Here is a 25442-nt window from a genome sequence, read left to right on the forward strand (position 1 = left end):
AGTAATGCCCAACAGAAGCATGCAATGAGTTCAAATTGGCCTCCCACAAGAGAATGCAGAGTAAATCAGGCTCTGAGACGAGGGGAAGAAGGAGGCAGCCTAGGAAGTCTCTTTGGTAAATTGGGCATGGCTGATGTTGGGACTGTTGCCCACGATTCTAGGGCCTTGTCAGGTTTGGATGGTATAGGCACCTACATCTGGCTTGAATATATGTGCCTCTTGAATTTCTAAAAACTTCTTGCATCTACCTTTTAGAATTCAGAACTCAATAATTAAAACTCTTTAGTGGCCATATCAGAGAAAATCCTAGAAAGGTAGAAGCTTTTCCTCTTATGTATAGTGAATAAGTGAAGGATGGGAAATAATTTGAAAAAGTCAGCTCATGGACAGAGAATCTCATGGAAAAGATGGTGTGGTTCCTAGTATTTTATTCACTTCCTGGAATTCATAAGAAAAATCTGAATCTCTTGGCAGAGTATCCTGGGACCCAAGGCAAAATAATTTGCTCCCTAGGTTTTATCTAATGTAGTAGCACACAGATTCCCAAGGGAAGGGGTTCCTTTCTGGTTAATCCATCTGGAACAGTACCTGGCATACAGCAGACACCACTAAAAACTCTCCTGTTATCATGTAACTATATAAAGATATTGCAAGGAACCTAGAATCTAGAAGTTTCTAACTCTATTGTATCTATTTTCATGTGTGTGCATGTACATGTGTGTATGTATAGATAAGCAAATATGTGTATATATGTCTATATATACATACACTGTGCACACACACTATATGTTATCTACAAATTTACCAATTTATTCGTAATTCAGAAATAAAATTTATACTACAATACCATCTTTGAACATCAAGGACTTTTATCAATGCTATATATGGTTGGTGTATAGCCAACAAATGATGAAGCTTTAGACCCTACACACTCATAATATTCTCCATTTTAAATACTATTTAAAACAAAACTTAGAGCAAAGCTTTCCTACCATGTTGTTGACCCTAAATTAGAAAAAATAATTTAACAGCTTAACAACAGAACCTATTTTGTTAACATGGGAACATTAATTGGAAATTTAGATTGTGAGCTAATTCTGATTGGGGGTTTAAGAGATTAAAAGAAATTACTGAGCAAAACTGAACTCATATACTTACCTTCTGAGCAACACATTATACGGGATATCCTCACTGATGTTTGACAGCAGATGTGAATAGAAAAGTCCTACCATATACTATCAGTTCACATCTAGAGTCATAAGGTATGGATGACTTTAGTGGCCATATCAGAGAAAATCCTAGAAAGGTAGAAGCTTTTCCTCTTGTGTATAGTGAATAAGTGAAGGGTGGGAAATAATTAGAAAAAGTCAGCTCATGGACAGAGAATCTCATGGAAAAGATGGTGTGGTTCCTAGTATTCTATTCACTTCCTGGAATTCATAAGAAAAATTTGAATCTCTTGGCAGAGTATCCTGGGACCCAAGGCAAAATAACTCGCTTCATTATTGGGTAGGGTAGACTGTACCAGCTCTTTATGAGGTTTGGCATCTTATCTTTCAATCTCTGACTAGAGTACTGGGGTCCAGCCCAGTGCCTAACACAAAATAGATGCTGATACATAAGTGTTAAGTCTTTTAAAGACATAGGTCATTGCCCTTGGAGATGGAGAAAAGACTTCACTAGCAAGTGGAAAATTCAGAAAGAATTAAGACAATTTAAAATCACTCCTTATGGTGCCTGTCCCAAGAAACTCTAAAGTTGTTCTTTGGACTCTCCCAATTTTTCTGTTATGAATATTTTTCAAAAACAATATACCGGGAATCCGCAGACTCTTTTGAAAGACCCTATATAAATTCTATAGACATCAGACTCCTTTTCAGTGCTTCTGCTAAATTTCCAAATAAGGTAGATCTTTTTAGAATAACAACATTTTATTAAGAAGGAGGAGATTTGGGTTTACAAATGAAGAAGTGGAGGTCCCGCCAAGTGAGCTACTAGACAGGCATTCCACAGCCATGGGACAACACAGTAGCCTAACCCAGCTCCCATAGTCCCAATACTGAGATCCTGCAAGTTTTAATCTGTCTCTTTTGTTTTTCCCTAGTTCCTGCACCATCTCCATTTTTTATCATGTCTGGGTCCTTTCTCTAAATCAGAAAGTGCAGAGGAGCGGCCAGTTTACCTTCTGGAGGTAAGGATGGATAAAGATGGGTGGAGCATGGCAAAGTTGTCTAGTCTGGGGCCAGACTACAAGATCTGATCAGATTGTATAGTTAGAGAGGATTTTCCACATCTGATCACCCTGAGAAAGGCAGAGCACAGCAACTAGCTATTTGTCCCCACTGAAGTTCCTTGAAGTCTATCAGTGTTGGGAAAAGACTCACTCCAACTACAGAGAAATCCACAAGTATAAAAGTTTGAAAAGCAGTGTATCTTAGAATTAGAAGACCGTACTTTCCCCAGCACAGACACATGCTCTTAATTCTTCTGTGTTGCTACTGATTGGATGCAAAGTGTCCCTCAAAGGCCTAAAGAAGGTGGTAAAATCTTAAAAAAGTGGAGCCTCATGATGGAAAGTTGGGTTTCTGGGGTGTACTCTCAGAGGAAATTGTGGAACTACATCCCATCTTTATACTTTCTTTGTTTTCTGGCTTCCATGATGTACTATTTTGCCATAGGCCCAAAGTGATAGGGCCAACTGACCATGGACTGAAACTTCTGAACCCATGATCCAGAACAAACCCTTTATCTTTTTAAGTTAATCATCTCAAGCATTTTTTATAGTAATGGAAAACTAACTAATATACATTCCAACCCCACAAAAGAGTAAATGCTCCCCAATCCTGCTTAACAGGCTACCTTTGAAGATGTAAGGCATTTCAGTTAACTGGGACATGGGCATTTATGAGCAGTACTGGCTGGAGAATAATTACCAAAATCACCCACCCCTACACACATAAACATCAAATTTTTGATCGATTTTTGAAGCATTGTTAATATTTTATATACATTTTTTAAAAACAGTAGAAAATTGTTATTATTTTCTTTAATATTCAGAAAGTACTCTAGGGATTCTTATAGCTTTAAGGCTTATATCCCAATCCTCTACTCTCATTTTAAAACAGTGTGCAAAATCTTTTTTCAGCAAATTAATATGAAGTACAACAACAAGAAATGTGGTGTGTGTGTGTGTGTGTGTGTGTGTGTGTGTGTGTGTGTGTGTTTGTGGGAGAGATGAGACTCTGGAAGTTTCTCTTGAAGCAGTCCCTGATTACGGTTTGTTGACTGCTCTATTCCTCCAATTCCTACACCCCTGCCTCTTTCTAGACCGCTTTGAAAAGAGATAAGGCATATCCAATGATTTAAATTTCTGCTTTCTTGGGTTGGAATAAATGAGTATGTGTTCTGATATTTTAAATTCCATAGCAACCTTGACTGTTGAATCCTGTTGGTTGCTTTTTGAGTTGGGGTGGTGTAAATGTAAATACTTCCATTTTATAGATGAGGAAACTTTGACCCACAGATGAAATACTTTGGTGAAGGGTTCCCAGAAAAACTCAGAGGCACCAGTAGAAGGAGAACCCAGGTCCCGGGCCTCTGTTCCATCAGCAAAAGAGATACTCACGTCATGATGTGGGTCTCTACTCCGGCCTCCACCAGAGCCCCATCCACGAAGAGAGGAAGCAACGTGAAGCTATATTTGTCCCAGGAGTGGCCTTCGTCAAAACTCACCCTGGGGTGGAAACAAATGCAGGGAAGAGTCAGCTGGAAATAAAGCCACGCTCTTTGCCAACCATTTTTCAAGTTATTAAATTTTCTTCTCTATCTCGCTGTCTGGCAGTTTGGATTATCAATAGGTATTAATCTTCAACATCTCCCCATATTATTAGGAGATTTGATCAAAACTGCATTTCCCGGCCCAGGGAAAGACAGCACCAGAGCTGCAGAAATATTTCAACACATTAGAATTGAAAAAACAACCCAAGCAGGAGGGCTTGGTGGAAGAATGTCACGTTTCAAGTGCTCAGAATGAAACCTGAGGTTCAATTCACAGCACAATCAATTCGCCCTCCGAGTTTCTGACACAGATAAATTGAGTAGTGCAGGGTGCACCCTATGAGAAGGGGGTGTGTGTGTCTTTCAGATCAAACTTTTAAAAAAAGCAATTTCCTACTTGTTCAGAATGGATGTGGGGATGATTTCCCCTCCCCAATGTCACTTTAGGGGACTTTTAGGGACAGCTACTGAGTGTCTAAGCAAGACTGCTCCATCTTGCACCCAGGGGCAGGAGGGAAGGTCTGATCCCTGGTGGACGTGGAACTGCCCCTCTTTAAAGGATGAGCCAGTGCAGGAAACTAGAGCAATGCTGGTACTTGCTTCCTTCCCTTTCTTGAGAGCACCCAGTACCTCTCTGCCCCTTGATTTAACAAGGGGACACAGCCCAAAGACTGCCTCCTCTGAGAAGCTTTTCCAGGCACCTCTTCTTTGCCAGTGAAGCTTTGCTTTCTTCAACTTCTGTGATCCTTCTTGTCCTGTCTGATTCTTAATCCTTCTCCAACTCCATGCTTCAGGGTTTGGAATCCCTCCTCGATGTTCCTATCACAAATAGGGCTTCTCCTGTTGCAGTCCTGAGCAGTGACTTCCTACCTGATCTTGACCCTCTCAATTCAGGATTACAGACCTCAGGGTTCAGACTCCTCAGGGAGTATGCATGTTTTATTCATTGAATGGCCCTATAACATCACATGTGAATCTTTATTACAAGCATATATACATAAATAAATAAATAAAATATGACTCCTGCTAAAATAGAAGATGTTTGAGGTCAAGGACCATATGGTTGATTTTTATATTCTTAATACTTAGCAGAATACCTGGCCATAGTTGTTACTATATCGGTGATAAATGAATAAATGAATGAAGAAAGTAAAGAATGATGAAGGGACCTCTTGTAATCCATTCAATCACTTTTTCAAGTATGACTTGGGCAAGCATCCAGAAACTGCCAATTGTTCAGTCCAGTCTCAACTATCTCTCTGTTTGACTCTGCCTTCTCTTTCCTAATATATAGATTTTAAAAAGTCAATCTCTGTACCCAGCTAGGGTAACATAGGGCAACAAATCTCTCAGAGAACAATTTTTGCATTTATGCTATACCTGGATCCATGACCATAAATGAAAAGCAGACTACCATAAAAGCCTTTATGAGTTCCTAAATTGTCAGCATCTGTCTTGAATTTTAAGGGTTTGGTCATTTCATCCTTTTTAAAAATAAGCTGAAGGCTAAGTAAACATTTAAGGTTGTATAACGAAAGTTGGGAAGATCTGAATTGCTTTTCATAGAAACAGGTTTCTCCTTGTTTTAAAAGTGAAAACAAAAGCATGATTGGAAATAGAATTTTGCCCATCTTGCTATATACCCCATCGGTCCCTAAAATAACCATAGTTGTTTCAGCATATATCATGGCCACTAACTAGTTAAATATATCTGCTAAGTACAGGAGATATGGAAGTATTAGTTTAGGGTTTTGTTGCAGAAGCTACAAGGCCTTTCTCCTAGTCTCATTCTCATAGTCTTCTTAGTGATAAAGGTCATATATTAGCATTAGCAGAGGAAGCTGCAGTATCCCAGGGAAGGAGAGTCCTTTAACCCACTGTCCTTATTAGAGGGCACTGACAGACATCTTTGTACTATACAATGAGGAGAAGACACCACTAAGTAGACAATGAAGGCCCATCAGAGCCATCTAGTATCAAGCTAGGAGTTCCTAGGGAGAGAAATTGTTGGACCAGAGCCTCTATTGGAAAGGAGTCCACATGGAAGTTACAGACTCCTAGGCCAGAGGGAAGAATGGGACCAGCAGATGCCTAAGAGATATTGAGACATGCCAAAGTCAAGATAGGAAAGGTAGCTATGTCACCAAAGTTCAGGGATGACAATAAGCACAAGCAAGTGGACAGATCTCCAGAACCAGGATGAGGAATGAATCCTGTTGCCTTTTGTGGTCAATGGTCCACATGAAAGCTCAGGTACTATAAGGTGATCCTCTGAGATAATCAGTTTCTAAAACGTGACTATCTCAAGCTAAGGCAGTTACTAAGAAACAAACAAAGAGCCTTAAAGAAACTTCCCAAAATATGTGTTTAATAAATGTATCAATACATGTTCTAGAACAATCTCTTGGTTATTGCTATTTGGGTCTGGTTGGTCTGCCATTTGTGAGTGCTATTCTTTTTCATTACTAGGGCTTTAAAAATGATCTGAGCTAACTATATTGAATGGTATTCCCAAGGGATCCATATTCTCCTCCTTAGGTCAATAGCTCATTAATGACCAAACTAAAGAAATCGGGAATTCCTCACTAGGTCTATAGGTGAAATTGAAATCAGTACGATTGCCAATACTCCAGGAGACAGGAATAAAATTCCAGTTGACCTCCAAATAGCATATACAAGACTAAAGAATCCAAATAAAATGAACTTGAATTCTCAAGCATTTATATGCCTACTATGTTCCTGCCCTGAGAGTGGCATTAATTCTAGGGGTAGAAGGAACAAGAAAGGAGAATCCCTTGCTGCAATGAAACTTACATTCTAGTTTGAAAAGGAAAAAACAAATATAAGAGAAATAAGAATCAGACGCAAAGAGATGATTTGGGGCTTTGGAAATTATAAATGACCAAGTAAAAGATGGGGGTTAGATGAAAGACTTAGGATAGTTTTAGAAGTGATTTTAATATGATTTGGTGATGGAATGTATCTTGGATGCATAAGCAATAGAAAAATATCATAGAAAACATCGATTAAGGTGTTAAGCAATTGATGGAAATGCAGAAGAAGCAACACTTTTTATTTATCTATTTGTTTCTGTTTTGTTCCATGTCAAAATTTAGATTCTTTTTGGGGTTTCCATATGTGACATGTCAAGAAGACATTTGATGGATGGATCTGGATTCCTGATTATAATTGCAGAATATAGATTTGAAAGTCACTTAATAAGCTAGGGTCAATTTAAAGCAGAATGCTTAATAGGAAAATAAAGCACTTCAGATGAGGAAAGGAGAAGATTAACTAATGAAATGATAAGTTCAAGCCCAAAAGGAACTGGTGTCATTGTGAATCACAAGTTAAATATTTTCTGACAATGGTATTCCTGTGAGTGCTAATTAAACCAGTCTGAGTCTGGTACATGGTTACAGATAGGTTACATGTATAAGAAAATAAAACATCTTTTAGCCAGATCCTAAATACTATGTTCAATTTCCATCACCGTGATTTAAAGTAAAAAACAAACTGTCATAGAAACAGGTTTTATAAATTTTAGACAGCTTACTTGGGGAAAAGAAGACTAAGAACTGAATTAATTACTTTGAACATTGCTTTTAGTGAGGGGGTTTCCAAATACTAAAACAATAATAACAACAAGAAAAACCATTTTTTAAACAAACAAAATGGGGTAAATAAAGCTTGTGAATGAAATTGAGGGGAATGTAGTTAGATACACAGAACTATCAATTTCTTTAAAATGCAGGCAGAATAAAGGAGAAAAGATTTCCATTTTTTTGTGATTCTTCTAAAGAGAATAATCAAATACTTGTGCATAAGAATGTAAGATTTCAAATTCATTGTCCTGCTCAACATATCCCAGCCCCTATGCTAATACTGGAAAAATAGTACAGGCTAAATAAATATGTGCGGAAATAGTGATCAAATAGATAAAAGCTGTTTTGAATTGCATATCTGATCATTTCCCAGAACTTAAGAAGGCTAGATAAAGAAATATCTTGAGGTTTCTTTCCAGTTACACAATTCTAAAACTCACATACAATTCTGGTAGACGGATTCTGCACACAGGAGTCAGTAGGCAGAAATTATAAGTAGATTCATTATTGCTCAGCACGAACAACAATTTTTACAACAACTAAAGCTATTATACAAGATGAGACTCTGTTGTGGGAATTTGCAAGCTGCAGTGAAGCAGGGTGACCCTTGGAGGTATCACAAAAGTACCTACTATACCAAGAGTGACACCAAATTACATGACCTCTAGGACCCTTCCTATTCCACTTATCTAGGACTTTATGATACTGAGATGAGAGAAATAAAATGAATAGAATATTTCTAGAACAAACAGAGCCCTTACCAAAAGTATCTGGCACAAAAATAGAAAGTTATAAGGTACGTTGAGAATCAGTATACCTTCCCCTGGTGAGGTGGAACCCCTGTGTCCCTCTCCTTTCTCTCTCTCTCTCTCTCTCTCTCTCTCTCTCTCTCTCTCTCTCTCTCTCTCTCGCTCTTGCTCTCTCGATTCTTTTTAGTTATATAAAATATTAGGATACATTTTGACACAATCACCAAAAAAAGGAATCTAATTTGTTCTAATTCAATCAATCTCCATCACTTCCCCCTGCCTCCCCCCCCCCCGCCCCCCGGCTTATTTACTTTAATCCAAATGACAGGTAGTGGCTAAACCCTGGAAGTTATTAAGAGTAGCACTTTTCCTTCTTGGAGGTTTGCACTGGGTGAAACTATTGTTTTCATAGGAATGTTTCTCTGAACAAAACAAACGCGAGTGCCCACAACTATTTATGGTTGAACAAAGGAATACAAAGACCAGGGGATGTTTTCTTTTTTGTTTCCAAGAACATCCCATTGAAAGGAGATGCTGACAGCTTGTCAGGGAGAAGCAGTTGTAGCCCACTCTACCTGCAGATGAGGCACTCTGTCTACTGTGAAGTTTCATTAAAGGTCTATATTCCATGGGGCTCTGTTGTTCTTTTCCCTCTAAAGCTTCCTATGTACAAAGGTAATAGTCAGGGGAGGGCTTACCTGCAAGAGCACTTAGGTGCTAATCTCTACGCATCCAAATGGACACAGTCACAAATGGATGGGTTCATTTGTATCCTTTTTTATCCTCAGGCCTATCTAGCATTTCAATTTGTAGGAAATAGCACACCTTGTTAGCCTAGCTAAAGTCTCCCCAACTTTTCAATTATGACTCCTATTTCTCTGAAAAGTAATATAACTGTTATTTAAATATGAGAGCCACTATACCCTTATGTGAGAGTGAATAAGCTGGTGTCTTTTTTTTTTTGAGCATATATACACCTAAACACCCCCACACAAATATATATAAACATATATACAGATATACATATACACAGAAATACATATACAATTATATATACAAAATAATGTCATATGAGAGCTACAACAGAAAATAAAAGTGAACTGATTATTTAACTTTTTCCTCTTAAAATGACCTATTTGTTTACCTTGAATGTTGTGACTTAATTAGAAGCTACTAGGAATAAAGAAACTGTGTTTGAGTTCAAGAAGCTTGCATATAAGCAGGAGACAAAACCAATCAGCCATTTCATAAGAAAACACTGATGATAATTACATGGTCAAGCCCTTACAAAGCATTCACTTAGCCTTTGACAGAGAAGCACTAAGAATTCCTGAAGGTTGCTTGTTGGTGGTGCTGCTAACAAACATACCAAATTTCTGCCATTTAACCATTCACAGGGATTGATTCTGAAACTAGCATTGATACACTAGCAGGTAAACATAAATCACATTTCTATTTGATTGACACACAAAATTTGTATGATTTATGAGGCACAATGTGATGTTTTATTTCATGTATACACTGGGAGATGATCTATTCAGGGCAATTATCATATATATCATCAATTCTTAACAGTGAGTACATTAAAATTCCTCTCTTCAAACCATATATATATATATATATATATATATATATATAAGATTCATTTTTGATAATCATATTTTTCACCAGGAAAAAAAAATATTTTATGGAACAAGGAAAAACCCAAATTTTGTGTTGATTACTTTAGCAGAATGATTTGGTCCTACCTAGATATCCTTGTGTGACTATTGAATAATTTTGCCTACCTGGATAGTCTCCCAGGCTTACCAGACAAGTGTTCTTTCTGAAAAGGTACACAGAAGACTCTGGAGAGAAACCACTGCAGATCAGACTGGATGGCCAGATGTCTTTCTGTCCATGAACTCTTTCTACACCAAACATACTCTTTTCTACCACCAACAGGAAACAAAATAAACTCTTCCTTTACTCAACACAAGAAAACTTTTCTGCAGACAGTTCTAAAAGCAGCCAGTAAGTTAAGTATTCGATTCTGACCATACCAAAGGAGAAAGAGCAGGAGGATGGTGGCCAAGTGCAAGGTGGGGTTGCCACTCTCTTCTCTCAGAGGAAGGGAAAAGACCTGTCCAGCTATGTCTTTCTACAAGGCATACATCAATTATCTTATTGAGATTTAGATGGAGGCCCCTAGGCAATAATGGTAAGGGCTAAGAAAGGTTGCTTTTCTTAGAAAACAAGCTTGTTTCAAGACTCGTCCTCAGCAAAAGTCCTACTCAGTCCTCCACAGGGAATGAATCTTGGTAACCAGCTCAAGCATAACCTCTAAATCTGGCATTCAACTTCTTCTTGGCCCTACCTGCCTTCACATATTCTTGGCTCTAATCAAATATAGGCTTAGGATACTGCCTACATTTCCTGAATTTCAGGCTTTGGTCAGTTTTCTTTTTTCTTGGCTTGTCCTCCTGCAACATTCAACATCATCCTTTCTTCAAAGATCAATCCCTCATGCAACCTGCTGCAGGAGGATCCCTTTTTAATACACATAAAACCCACATACTGTAGCAGGAATTGCTTTGATTTTTGGTGATAAATGCACTGTCTAAACTCTTTATCTTGACTCTGCTCTAACTCTACAGGGACCATGACAAAGCCTCTGTGTGCTCCTTACAGTATCTAGAACATTATCAGGTAAAAACAGGATCACCCTCGACAGGGACCCAGCTTAGCACTTTCAGATATGAGCAGTGTATCCTTGAACAAAGTATTTAATATGGTTGCATTTCGATGCTGTTATGCAATGGGTGATAAGAAAACGCATCCACATACACAGGATTGGTTTAAGAATTAAATTAGCCAGGCGCAGTGGCAGATGCCTGTAATCCCAGCAGCTCAGTAGGCTGAGACAGGAGGATCATGAGTTCAAAGTCAGTCTCAGCAAAAAGCAAGGCGTAAGCAACTCAACGAGGCCCTGTCTCTAAATAAAATACAAAATAGGGCTGGGGATATAGCTCAGTGGTAGAATGCCCCTAAGTTCAATCCCTGGTATCCTCCCTAAAAATAATTAAATTAGATAACTCATTTAAGTGATTTAAATAAGAACCTGCAATAAAATAATTTCTCAATAAATGCTATCATCACTATTAAGTAATTACAGCCTTCTGATACTACCTAAAATTACAAACTGTTAGTAAAAGAATAATAAGTAATTATATTGAAAAATTTTACCAGCTCATCCTTGGACTAGTAAAGTAGTTGCCTTACAAATGGCTTCATGTGCCTTTGCAAAATTTATTTTCATAATCTGTCTACAAAATGATAAAGTGATAAGTACAACTATTATAATTTTTTACTAGACTGAGCTCAAAGAAGCTGACATTTGACCATTTTATAGCTTAAAAATGTCAATTTCCTGTGAATTAATCTAAAACAATCAAACTGAGAGAAACTCTTCACAGATATGGCAGACATTTGGATTTGGCACAGAAAACCCTAAGCCTTTTGCTGATGACAATCTGATGCTTCCTGGTAAGACTCTCACTGTGAAAGCATGTGTCTCCCCATAACAAGGGTCTGCTGTTTAAGCCAGGATTCATTTTCCTGCCCATGCCAAATCCCACAAACTGTACTCTAGACAGCACACCCTCCACCTCCAAATATTTGCTCTTGAAAGTGTTCACTTTAATGAATCTGAAGACTGAAATTATTTTCCTTCAGGATATAAGCACACAAGAGGCTCATCCCTGCCAAAAACATTAACAAAACAATATCAACAAATCTCCATCATCCTTACAAACACCATCATAATATATTCTTACTCAGCTCCATTCCATAATTTACTTTGCTGAAAAGAACATACTGTCTATTCTTCATTTCATTGTCTATCACTCAGTCATTCATTCACTTATAAAGCTATGGCAATCTCACTTCCAATTCCACCTTGGTTTTAAATCTACTCTGATGAAGATCCTGACTTCTAATATCACATAATCTAGTATCACCACACTGGTTTTCACTGTATAACGGACCTGATCTGATTAGAACCAGATGCTAATGACCACCCTTTCCTTTGGCATCCAAGAAAACATGGTCCCCCTGGGTTTCCATCTTTCTGGCTATTTTCTTTCCTCCATTGTATAGTTTCTTCTTCCCTTCTGAATATTGGTTTTTACCAGTTCTCCACAGGGATCCTTTGTTCCTCCTCACAACACCCACTCTGAAGCATTGATCCCACAGCCCTGGCTTCAACTAGTTCCTAATTCTTAATGGCTACAAATCTAGTATGACATCCCAGACCTCTCCCCTGATCTTCAGATGAATACATCTGACAATTAATGATCATTTCTGATAGAATACTACAAATCAACTTACCTAAAACTGAACTCAGGATCTGTTATATGAATCTAACCATCCTTTTGTAGTAATTTCCATCCCTTATTTTTGGATTCCTAATTTCTGCAGGGCAAACTTGCAGGTCCTTCCTGTTCTCTTCCACCTTAAGAAACCACCCATGCCTACTAACCATCCCATTCATCACACTTCCTCATCTCAACTCTTGGGCCTATTATTCCTCCTATAAGCTAGATGAAGTAAAGGGTCAATGGATGGACTGATGAATATATGGATGAAGAAATGGATAAATGAGTACAAAATCATGCAGAATAACTTGTCCCAACCTCTTACTAATAATCTGCTCATTAATAGGGTAGGGAGCTGTCCTTACCACAAATGCCTGACTGGCAGAGGTGTGTGTTTCATGGCCACGAGGGCGCCACCCCAGTCTAGGAACCAGACATTGTACTCTTCATCAAAGATCTGGAACAACAACAACAACAACAACAATCATAGCAACACCTTACATTTGCATTGTGCTGAACAGTTTACACTCTTTCACATACATTGTTTCATCTCCATTCTGAGCCTTCCAACTTCCCTGTCCCATAGCTTAGAAAGTGTTATTCCCATTGGATAGATGAGGAATTGGGCTCACAGAGAACAAAAAAACTCACCTCTGGGCCACTCGAATGGCCCTTCCAGTAGCATGAACCAGGGGGCCACAGGGAGGTGAGACAGTAAGAGGCATGCTCAACTAGATAACCCAGAGAAAAGTAGGACTTCAAAGGAACTCCCCCATCTTTTCATCTTAGTGAGTTCCTACACAGCTTTTTCTTCCTCCTCATTCATTCAGATATTTGCTAGTTTGTACATGTTCTGTGTTACACACTGTGATTCATAATTTACCTAGAAACTTCAAAGGCAATTTCCCCAGACGCTAGGATAACTGAGTACTTAGATATAGCCACTGCATCCTAGACTGTCCCACAGGCTGGATGAAGACCTAACTTTGGGGCCTGTGAAACCCCACCCTACCTATCCATTAGAACTCAGTACTTTGTGGGACCTAAAACAAATCATTCTTTGATTCATTTATCTATAACCTATTCATCCCTCCACTCACTCATTCACCCATTCAGTGATCCATCCATCCACCTACTCACAGAGATTTTCTAAACACCAACTCCAATACAAGGCTCTAAACTAAGAGTGCTTCAGAACTAACACCACATAAATCAATGCCTATGCCCTATGATTCCAGCCTCAGAAAGGAAAAACAGTTCTCCAGCCTCCACTTTAGAACTTCCAGAGGAATTTGGCTTAGGAACTTCCTTGAGCACTTTACCCCTGATGGTTCCTGTTGCTGCCTGAATGGAGAGACTAGGAGGGTGGTTAAGTAAAGAGGGCTGGGAGCAGGTAAGGAGGGAGAGGCAGACTTAACAGGGGAATGAGCAGGAGGAACAGAGCTTCCTGTACATATGCCTCACTGAACACTATTGAGAGAAAGTAAACAGCATCTCAGCCCTCCGCTTCCTAATAATTTCCTGTTTCACATTTAAATAAAAAGAAAGCTATCCCTACTAACAGTGGCTCCTAACACAGAAGGGGCCAAGGGAAATCCACTGATATTTCTGATACAGACATAGCAATGCTAGGCTTTTCTCTCCAGACTGTAAAGGCTGGCTGTGTGATAAGCCACCTACTAGCGATGCAGGATTGAAGCGTGAGAATGAGGAAGGTAGGAAGAGACCAGGTGCTGGAGAGGTTGGAGTAGCGATCCTCACACTTTCCTCTCTACACTCTCATTCCAGCCACTGATAATTGTTGTTCTGTCCAGCACTAGAGTGTGAAGTGGAAGTATTGGCTCTTTGGGAAGAGGAAACCAAAGTAGTGATAACACGGGGAAAGAATGTTGCAGTGGTCACCTGGCCAGGTGAGCTATTTCTTGAGGTAGATAGAATTCTATTAGAAATTTAGTCTCCAATGAGTTTGCATTCCAGTTTCCACCCTCGTTTGGTACTTGCAACAGATTATTTTATATTTTGAAGGTCTGATCTTGTTTGTGGGTCTGCTCCCCATTCACCTGATTATGGTCTTCTGAGTAGGGAGCTTGATTTATCCTTCACTGTATGCCTTATGCTATTTAAGACTGCTGTTCCACCTGTTAGGTGTGTGGTGATATGAATGATGGTCATAGTGACAGAGGTGGCAATGGGGGTGATGATGATACTTGTGATGGTGATGAAAATCTTGGCTAGGTCATCCAAATAGGAACTTGTTCAACTAGAGCGAAGGTGGGGCCTTCACCTTTATTAATAACATATCCATGGGGCTGTGGTTGTGCTCAGTGATAGAGCACTCACCTAGCACATACGAGGCCCTGGGTTTTATCCTCAGCACCACATAAAAAATAAACAAATAAAATAAAGATATTTAAAAAAAATTTTTAAAAACCCAACATATTCAGTGTCCTTCCCTCTACTTCTCCAGGTAGAAACATTCTCACCTCCAAGACTGAGTGAAACATCATTTCTTCTCCTGAAGTCTGTCCTAGTTCCCCAGTGGAATCAACCTCCCCCTTTCCTTTGCATGCCAATAAATGCCACTAAAATATTACAATCACCCTGGACTATAATCAGTTTGTTGTGAACCTGTTACCTGTATTTAATTTTCAGCTTTTTTGAGGAAAGAAATTGCAAATACTGAGGCTTCTGCCTACTTGATATTGGACAAATCTGTGTTGTAGCCCCATGAGACTACTCACATTTGAACGATTTAAAATAATAAAGAAGTCACTTCCTCTGTCACACTAGCCATGACTAAGTGCCCAGTCCCCATGCGAGACAGCATAGACTCAGCACACTTCCTCCATTGCTGAAAGTTCTATTAGACAGTATTGCTGTTTGTAAAACTGAATTAATTTTTCAAGTAGTCATGTATTTATTACTTCATCTTATATTTACTGAGAGATGGGTCTACGCAATACTTAAACAACCACTGACTTCTACTACTGTGTCAGTTTTAATATGCTAATCTTTCACTTTGTAGATAAAAAACAACAACAACAATAAATGGATGCAGAAAGGTGAAGAGACCTGCTTTCCAAGATCCCTTGACACATTAATGAAAGGAAGAGTTTTATTGGTTGTATCCCCACAACCAGCACAGTAATTAGCATTCACTGGCATCTACATACAAAGAAATGAATGAACCAGCTTGGAAAGTGCTAGTTTTTCCTGATCCCTGCCCAATGCTCTTCCAACTGCCCCCTGAACTTCCAGCTAGATGGACCAAACTAAAGAGCTACTTCATTTTTTTTTCCAACTACAAAGTCAAACAAACCTGAGGATCAGTAGGAAGGGGTGATGTTGGTAGAACTCACCCTACATGCCTCTTCCCTCCTCCTGAATCATCCCAGTTACCTGTCTCCATGTGTTGCCCCCGTCAGAGGAGATGAACACACCGATATCAGTATAGGAGAGCTCCGGGCCAATGTTGCCTGAAACACAAGCAGATCACAGATGGTTTGAAATTGCCAGTCAGTTTACAGATGAAGTGTGCTCGGGAGTGGAGGAGGGAGTATCAGAGGGTCAAGCTGTCCTAAGTGACGCTGGCAGTTGATTTGTGCAGGCTTCCCTGATGTCATATCAAAAACCCAGCAGGAAGAAAATCCCAATATGGGGGATAAAGTAAATGATATTTTCATCTTTAAATGGTGAGACTCAAGACTGAAAATTGATCAGGGTGGGTCTCTTGAATTATTTATTCCATACACCAATGCTGTTGTAAATTGCTCTTGATGGCTGTCCTCTGAAGATGGCAACAAGAGTAAATATGCATGGAGAAGCTGGCATAGTGGTCCCTCAGATATAATTTTATCCTAAGAAAAACTGGTATGTTTGAGTGTGTGTGTGTGATGGACATGGGTGTGTGTGTATGTATATTTCCAACATATATTTCCAGCATGTCTCTTAGGTGCCAGGCAGTTAAGTGATCCAATGGTGTAGACTATATGAGCCAAACCAGAAATTTCCCACAATAAGATGACCACACTCAGCATGCATGGCCTTTGACCCTGGATCAGTTAGCATCCACCTTTATAGATGTCTGGACGAACCACATTTACTGCTTTTATCTACCATATTCTCTTCTCTCTGCCCATTTTTTATCTTCCCTTGTGTTCCATCACCTTGTATATTAATTGAAAAAACAATAATCAATATTTTCTACTCTGCCTGTCTTGCCCTGGTCTCCCCAGTGGATAGTCCTCATCTCAAAGCCTAGAACAAGACTCCAAACTTAGCAGCTAGTGCTCAATTAAAAACTGTGGGAAGAAAAAGCATGATTTAAATAAATGATTGAATGGTGTTCTCATGTTGATGTGCACTTGGGGACATATTGAAAACCAGAAAGGTACCCTAAACATGTAAGAATTTATCACATTGGCTGGTATTTTTTTCCTTTAAAAATAGCAGGAAGGGAATGTTAGCTCCCACACATCTGTAGCCTAAATAAGAGCACAATAAAAATGCAATAATGAAAATGTTAATTGAGCTCCTGACATTTAATGCTTCAAAATGAGAAATTAAAGCCAGGCTACAGCTTGTCAAGCTCCCGTCAGCTTTAGGGAGCACACCGCTAGGCAACTTGTTTTGACACTCAGGGTTCCAAAAATAACCCCAGGGCTCAGGGCTCAGGCAGTAGGTGTGAGAGGAGTGGGGAGAGGCTCTTGGGAGATCTGTCTAGAATTCGGAATTCAACTCTCCAAATACAAGTAAAGAAGATACAGACGGTAAAAGTAAAGAAGGCTGGGGCAGAGCATGTCAGCTAGAGTTTGGTGGTGGCTTCCTGGAATTGTTGCGAGAGAAACAACAACAAAAAAGGCTTGGGAACTCTATGTGATTCCCACAGAATACAGTGTGGTGATCCGTTAGTAATACTGAGCAAGGACCTCAGAGAGGCCGGTGGAGTGCAGCAGCAGCAGAGTTGCACCAGAGCCCCCATATCTGCCATCCCTGGAGTGGCTTCTTAGGATCTACTCCCCCAGAAGTTGGTTCTGTTAACATTTTCAGCTTCTCTTTCAAAGTCTGACTAGACTAAATTGGAGGCTTCCTGGTGGCAAGAACCCCAGGTTTGTAGTGAGGTCTCTTTTTGGAAATACGTTCTGTCAATCTAAGGGCACACTCAAAGATATGCTGGTGAGCCCGGATACCAGAAAGTTGGTTCCCAGTTGAAGGGATGGAAAGATGCATCCCGGGTAGTTTGAACTTGTTCAGTGGCTCTGTGGCCCTGTGGGCAATCTCTGAGAAGAAGAGCTTAGGTGATGGTGTCCGAGAAGGAAGATTTGAATAATGAGCCTCATGGGATAACATGGAACTGGGGAGGCTCAACCAAAGTAGCCAAGGAGAAGGTTGGAAGGAGGGAGCTGTAGGATTGGGTGTAGGTCACAGAGCTTTTCTCACCAACAGCCCAGGTGATAAAGGAGAAGGGTTCCATGGCCCTTTCTGGAATCATTAAACAACTTGCTTTTACACCTGTCTCATCCCTGTGATACCCCTCTCTGCTTCTTAGAGAGAGGGAGAGAGGGAATACTCTGGAGACTTCTGGGGTTAGAGAGGTTTCTTTCTTATCACTACTGATATCAGAATGAGAATCTGCCCATACAGGGAGCTTGGGGCCCACTGGAGAAAGGACATATGGTGGACAGTGAGATGCAGTAGGTGAAGATTCTCCAGGGAAGGGAGTAACATGAGGTGAGGACACTCTGAGTTTATAGAAAGCAGGGCAGAGACAAGTTAGCTGTGGAAGAGGCACGTGTGGCTAGATGGCTACAGGATCAAGCACTATCCTGCAGTCAGAGGGAGAGTAGGCTTGGGCATAAAACTTGTCCCCACCTGCCCTATGTCTCTTCATCTATAAATTGACGAGAATGGTGGCTGCCTTTTTTACATCACAGGGTACCTGTGCACCTAAGGGAATGGAGGTGCTTTGTATACAGTAGGGCACCGTGAGGAGGTGAGGTCTTTACTACTAGCTGGAAAGTAGTGCTCAGGACAGTGGCCACCCTAGTTGCCAAACGCCAGCCTGGAATTCCATCTGCCTTCTGAGATGTCCTCATTGAGAGCCAGAAATGAAGCCCAGGACACACATTCATGCACACAGCCTCCCTGAGACCATTTCTCAAGGCAACTTGGGAAATGGGAGTGAGAAGGGAGAATGAAAGAGAGAGGTCCAAGGGCCCCTGAAAGGAGGTAGGGGAATGAATGTAGGAAAGGTCCTACAGGTCACTGGAGGCATACTTGAGTGATGTCCTAATTATTTTCCTGATGGCACAAAACCTCGCAGAGAGACCAGGTATGCAGGGTGAGGAAAGGCTGGGCACGAAGAGCCATGTGCCAGTGCTTCAGCTCTAGCTTTCCAGCAGGATCTTGCCAGCAGTTCTATAACCCTTCCAATACCCCAAGTGTGTGGTTTGCATCTGGAATGTCCCCCAAAGGCTCTTGTATTGAAGGCTTGGTTCCCAGTATAGCAGTGTTGGAGGTGGGGATTTGGGAAAGTGATTGCATCACTAGGGTCTGACCTCATCACTGGATTAATCCATTGAGCTGAGTAGTTTTCCTTGGCCACACGCCTCTGCCATGATGTTCCGCTCACTCAGGCCCAAAGCAATGGAGCCAGCCAACCATGAACTGAAACCTCTGAAACCATGAGCCTCAATAAACCTTTCCTCCTCTAAATTCCTTTTCTTAGGTAATTGTCACAGCTGAAACGGTGACTACCACACCAGGGCTGGCAGAAAGCCTCAGAAGTTACATGGGAGAGGGAAAAAGGAATTCGTCAATTTTGATGTATAAGGACAAAAAATGTTCAAGAACAAATCTTTAATGTCTGCATGTTTGTTAATTCACAAGAATTAACAGACTAATTTAGAAGCTATACAGTTCGCAGATAATAACAGCTATAACTAACCCCACCTCAATAAGCTCTGAGCACTCTGTCCAGTCCTGTCGACACGCTATCCCATCTCTAATCCTCACAACGCCCTCGCAAGGTAGAAAGTATCCCTGTTTTACAGATGAGGGAAATGAAGCTCAGATGTTAAAACCTATGCCAACTTCACAAGCCCAGTAAGTGTCAGAGCTAAGCTTAGAAAGAAGGGCGACAGGGTTCCTGAGTTTCATTTTATGCATAGTGTCTGCATATTATTTATATGGATTCTATTGAAGGAGATGAACAAATTGTATTCTTCTGAATGTGAGAAGAACAGCCTTAGCTTCTATAATACTAATGCCGATGACAGGTAGCATGTACCGAGCATTCCGTATGTGCTGAGCACAGTCCTCAGCATTTGAAACTCGCTTCATTTAATCCTTCATTTCTATCATGTCAGTACTATTATTCTTACTTTGCCAATGAAAACACTGAAGTTCAGAGTGGTTACACCACATCGAACAATGCCTGGCTACGTCATAAGCACTCAAATAGTATTAACTTTTGTTACTGATTGCTGTTTTCCAGTGATGCTTCTACTTTAGCTCTGGGACTCCTGCAGCCCTTGAGGAGAGATAGGAATAGCAGCTCCTGAGTTAGAAGGACCAATTCACATGGGTTATGGAGTGCAGGGATCATTCCTCAAGTCAGGAACACAACAACAGAGCCTGCCTTCATCTCTCACTGTCCCGGGCTCCTAAGGCCAGCAATGGATCCTGTCTATATCTACTTGAAAGGACCTGATTGAGAAGCCAGCAGGCTACCATAAGCTGTCAATGTGATTAAAGTGGTGGTATTCAAAGTTGACTCAGGTGGAGGCTTAGAGAAAGCAGCCAAATGGAGTATTGCAGGAAATCCAGGGGCCAGAACTTTGGGCTGATGAGAGAAAACAGAATGTACCTACCTCCTCAGAAAGTCACTGTGAATTCACCTGCTTTCATTAGGAAAAAAAAAAAAAAAGCTGCCTGACACCAGAGCTCTCTACCTTCCAAGATTAGAAACCTAACTTGCATTATGCCATCAATGTATTCCTGAAAAGGTGTATGCAAATCAAATGCATGCTAATCAGCACACTCCCTGGAGACTTTCCTTTTCATTTCAGAGTTGCTTTATCTTCATTTCTGATTGATACTCAGTGGACAGTAGTTCCAACAACACAACCTCAAGTTTTTCTGCCCTTTCCCCCAGGCTCTCAGCCAAGTGCTTAATCATGTGTAAATAAACCTTTACATGCACCAGAGACCTCCTGATTAAAAACAGCTCTGGGGTGAAACCCTTTGTAAAGTATCCTCCGTGTAAAGAGAAAACTGCCCCAACTTTTATTTGGAGAGCTTGGAAGTTCATACATCATGTTTTCTTAAAGTGAGAATTCCCTTTTACAAACACTCTTTCTGACCAGTCTCTTTAACAGGAATTTTGGCCTCTTGCTAAACACAGGGGACCGCTCTGTTACTCGGAGAGGATGCATTAACCTAGAAGTCACAAAATACAATGATTCAGCTCTGGCTTTCCAACAGAGTCTTGTCAGCAGTGTTATATCCCTCCCAACACCTCAGGTGTTATGGTTTGGATCTGAAATATCTACCAAAGCTTCCGTGTATTGAGGTTTCATTCCCAATACAGCAATGTTCAGAGGAGAGGATTTGGGGAAGGAATTGTATCATGAGGATTCTGCCCACATCAGTGGATTAATCCATTGAGCTGAGCAGCGTTTCCCCACCACACCTTTCTTCCTAATGTTCTGCTTCCCTTCAGGCCCAAAGCAATAGAGCCCAGTCTTTGCATCCTAGACTCTTACGATGAGCTTTGAGGATCCAAGAATCCTGCCTATTTTCTGGGGAGGGTTCCAATAGCTTTCATCTAATGCTCAAATGTGTCCATGATCCAACAATAGATTCCAAACTTGTTCCAAAAGCCTGCGGTGAGGGAAAAGCACAGGGAATGTTTTCCTTACCTGTGGCCACCACCAGTCCTGGGGCTGTCTCCTTACTTGAGATTCTGCCTGAGGAATATGGATTCTCTGAGAGCTGCAAGTGCAGGTGTAAGGAACAGAAGGGCTGAAATGAAGAAGAAGAAGAACTTCTGACCTACACACTTCCCTGCAGAGATGTGGCCTCCAGAAACCAAAATGTAGTGAATAAGGAGCCCCGTGCCTAGTTTGGGGTGGGAGTCCTGTCTCACTGCCAAGGCCAGCATTTCACATTAGAGCTGCCTTGAGCCCTTTCATTGTCCCTTCGCACCCTGTGCCCACCCACAGTCCCACGCATTCTCCTTTCTTCCTCACTGATACGTCACCCATCCATCAAGGTCCGGCTCATGGGTCACTTTAGGAAGCCTCCCTTCCCATCCCTTCCCTTCCCACAGGATGACAGTGACCTCCCATGTCTGACTTTGACCACGGAACTCTGCTTCTTAGAGCTCTAAGGGGCCACCAGGAGCAGTGAAGAGGAGAAGCTAAGTGAATCCAGGCCCTCTTTCCTTGTCCTTCACCTGGACTGTCTTTGTCTCTGTTCTATTTATCTCTGTTCCTTTCATAATTTTACTTGAATTTCACTTAAAATATTGGGTGTCATTATATGAAACTCATATATATTTATATTCTCCATTTATTTACTTATGTATCCCCATGGGGGCATTTTTAAACGGACATGGACATTTATAGAGATATATCCTATACAAATAACGACAAATAAGACAATGAAGTTAAAGAAATGAAATTTAAAAAAAAATAAAGTGAAACTATAGGTAAGATGTGAGGGGGAAAAACATGCTGTGATCTGTTTCCAGAGATGGGCAGCCACTTGTCTCTGACCTTCCTGCTACTCAAAGCAAAGCAGAGCAAAAAACCCAAAAACATAAGACTGGAAACTACAAAAGAATCAGACCCTATCTGTCCTAGCTTCCATTTTAGACTCAGTTTTTAACACAGTATATAGACTATGACAAATGGTTAATAAACCTTTCTTAGTACGTGGTGAAAGTCAACTCTCTGCTCGGAACAAAAAAAAAATCACTTCTCAGCACTTGGAATAGTTTCTGGTACAGGTCCCCATTAAGAGGGCATTGAAGGTCACAAGTGTTATTGAAAGTTAACTGTCTTCCTTGCCACCCGGATGGCAGCACCTAGAAGCAGAGATGTCCTCCATGGTGCCTACCCAGTGTTCCTAACAGAAGGTAGCTGGGAAAGCCAATGGGTGAACTGCTATCCCACGAAGACATACCAATCTCACTTTCCCTTGGCTTCAAAGGCAACTTTTGCTTATCTTGACATCTATGAAGCACTTACTAACCTGCATCTTATTTGCACTGGTTAACAGGTGTGTTAGTTTCTACTGCCTGGAACTTGTTTCTTTATTTTACTATGAGCTGGAGCACACGTGGATTCTCAGTAAAAGAATGTTGTACAATTCAACTGAGGCTTCCACCCAAGTGGCATGGCCGTCTGAGCCTAAGGGAACAATTCCTGAGAGTTGTAGGACACTGATGCTCAATACCAGCCAAGACACCTTCATGGAAGAAAGCCCTCGACACAGGTTCCACAGGAAACTGGCCTGCCCAGGGATGACTGACCAGCAAGCAGTGCACTGGGCTTCCTCTCAGGTCCACATCCGGAGCTTGCAGTAGGCGCCAATCTCTGCCTTTGTTGTAAGTGATGTAAGTCTTCACCTGGTCATCCACCTTCTTGTTTGCCAGGAATATCCCTTTGATACCTGCTACCTAGGAAAAAAGGTGAGAGATGGAGAACTGTGTTGGGCCCAAAATGCCTGTACTCTTGAAGAAGCCCTGAATGAGGCCCCAGCACTCTTTATGGAGTGTTGGGGATACAAAAGAGAGGAGGAAGAACCTGGTGAGAAATGGTGTAGGCCCTGTGGTCTCTGAAAGTTCATCTTTGCATCCACACTCCCTCCTCAGATGCTCTATCCCCTACTTACTCAGTTGCTTTCCCCATCTTAAGTTGCTCCATACTTTGTTCCATAGGACCCTAACTTTCATTAACTTTTAACAGTCCCTGGTAACAAGTGAAGAGTTGCATCTTCCAGAGAACACAGGCTTCAGCTCAAGTGGGACTTACAGATGAATTTTTAAGGCATCAAAGGACAATCTTTAATGCAGAAGTCCAGGAATCCCAATTAGTAGTAAGGTAGACGTTTTTGGTATTGGTATTGATTTCTGTCCATGCCACTAGTTCCCCCCGTGACTTTGGACAACTCACATACCATCTTTGGGTCTCAGGCAATGGTCATTTTAAAATTGGTGGAAGAAGCCTGGTTTTCTCTTCCTTTCCCCAGTTGGCTGGCAGATAATGCAGAGCACTCTTGCCAGAGTTCCCGGTGTATTGGAATTTGCCTGACTTTGATATTTTTAAGGAAAAAGAGCATCAGTGCAAGGCAAGTGGCTGAAGTAATAAAGGAGATGTGTCACACCAGAAGGGTTCTAGGCTAACCAAAACTCTACTCCTTCTATTTGATGTGCTAGATAAGAGCAAATATTTAGAATAATAATGTTATGAACCCAAGAAAGATTCCTGGTACCTTATCTGTAAGTTTCAGCATTTTCAAAGGTCAAAAGGTAATTCCAATAGTATAAATACATGTAAACAAGAGGTCGAACGGCAAGTTTGCTGGAAAATACTGAGGCCCATCAAAATTTCAGTTCCATTTATTCCTTATTCTTTGAGGATGGCTAACAGGGGTTCTTTGTCACTCTGGAAGACTATTAATGGGAAAAGCGTCACAGGAGGTTTCCCCCCTATACTTCACGACAAACTTTAGTTGATGAAACAAGTAATGTTTTTGTTGCTGTTGTTCATTTGCTTTTGTTGTAACCTGACCGGCCTTGAACGAGAATGTCAGCCCAAATAAAATAAACAAAATAAAACACACAAAATAATAAAACAAACGCACAGAGAATGTCATGGAATAGAATTATCAGGGAAGGACATTGCTTGGGGAATTTGAGAAATGGCCAGCAATAAAATGGATTAGATTCCTACCTTGAACAGAGGGGTGGGCAAGGAGAGAAGCCAGAGCCAGGGAGGGGCCTTTAAAGACCCCCATTAGTCTCAGTTTTTAAGATCAAGCACAGTGGTATTGGACATGGGTATTGGTTAAGCATGATTGCCAAGTATTTCTCACAAAGAATGGAATGTGGGTTTCTCTTCTGCTAGATGGAATCCCTTTTTCTGGTGTTCTCTTTGGCCACAAAGCTGGTGCCTTTTTTGAGGGACCACCAGTGAACCCTCTCTCCTAAATCTGTTGGAACCCCCCCCCCAACATATACCTAGGGCCTTCCAATTTACTTCCTAGGAGAAAATATGCAGGTCAGCCTCTGATTTCTGGGCCCATGACCAGTATACCTGGGAGGCTCCTGTCACCTGACCCCTGCTTCCTTGCTGGGGACATTAGAGCAGGAATATGTACTTTCAGATGAGCAGGTTCAGCAAATGGAATGGTCATTAACCGATTTTCCCACTGAGAGTTCTGCTACTCAGAGGAACATTTTCTGTGCATCCCACAGAAATTTTGTGATGGAAAAAAAATCAGGAAAAGGGGGTCCTGAAAAGATGAAGAGAAGAGATTCCATGGAACTCATGGTAGCTCTGAAGGCATTTCTTCTGCACTTGTAAATAATGCCTCAGCCACCTTCCTCCTCTCTAAAAGAGTCAGAATACTTCCCATTTATATTTGGACAGTTCAGAGCCCTTGCATTATTACTAAATTGCTTCTTGGCTCCATGTCTTATACAAATGGACTGTAAGTTGAGAGGGAACTTTGATCTTGTGTATTCCTGGCCAAGAGCTTTCACTTTTTCATTGTAATGCAAGTTAGAAATATGCTTGGGTTGCAACCTAGTAGACTCATGGTCATGAGTGTCCATATATGTGAACATGTATGGACACGTATTTCTGATATAAGAGTACCATGGAGTACGGCTCAGACTCACTACCCAAAATGTAAGGAAATGAGAGAGGAACACACATTTTTAGTCC

At 40.9% G+C, this 25442-nt stretch overlaps 1 protein-coding gene across 2 annotated transcripts in view; it reads right to left on the minus strand.

Annotated features, from left to right (window-relative positions):
- Nucleotides 1-25442, minus strand: part of Sorcs3 (sortilin related VPS10 domain containing receptor 3) — a 570611-nt gene that overhangs the window by 77504 nt on the left and 467665 nt on the right. For both annotated transcript variants that reach the window (XM_078052889.1, XM_005333579.5), the window contains 5 exons: nucleotides 23024-23170; nucleotides 21408-21510; nucleotides 15886-15962; nucleotides 12852-12943; nucleotides 3626-3733 (listed from right to left, as the gene is read on the minus strand). In XM_078052889.1, coding sequence (XP_077909015.1) covers nucleotides 3626-3733; nucleotides 12852-12943; nucleotides 15886-15962; nucleotides 21408-21510; nucleotides 23024-23170 — 527 coding nt within the window. The remainder of the gene's footprint in view (nucleotides 1-3625; nucleotides 3734-12851; nucleotides 12944-15885; nucleotides 15963-21407; nucleotides 21511-23023; nucleotides 23171-25442) is intronic.

This window comes from Ictidomys tridecemlineatus, chromosome 1 (assembly GCF_052094955.1).
Source record: "Ictidomys tridecemlineatus isolate mIctTri1 chromosome 1, mIctTri1.hap1, whole genome shotgun sequence".
In the NCBI taxonomy this organism is placed as follows: domain Eukaryota; kingdom Metazoa; phylum Chordata; class Mammalia; order Rodentia; family Sciuridae; genus Ictidomys; species Ictidomys tridecemlineatus.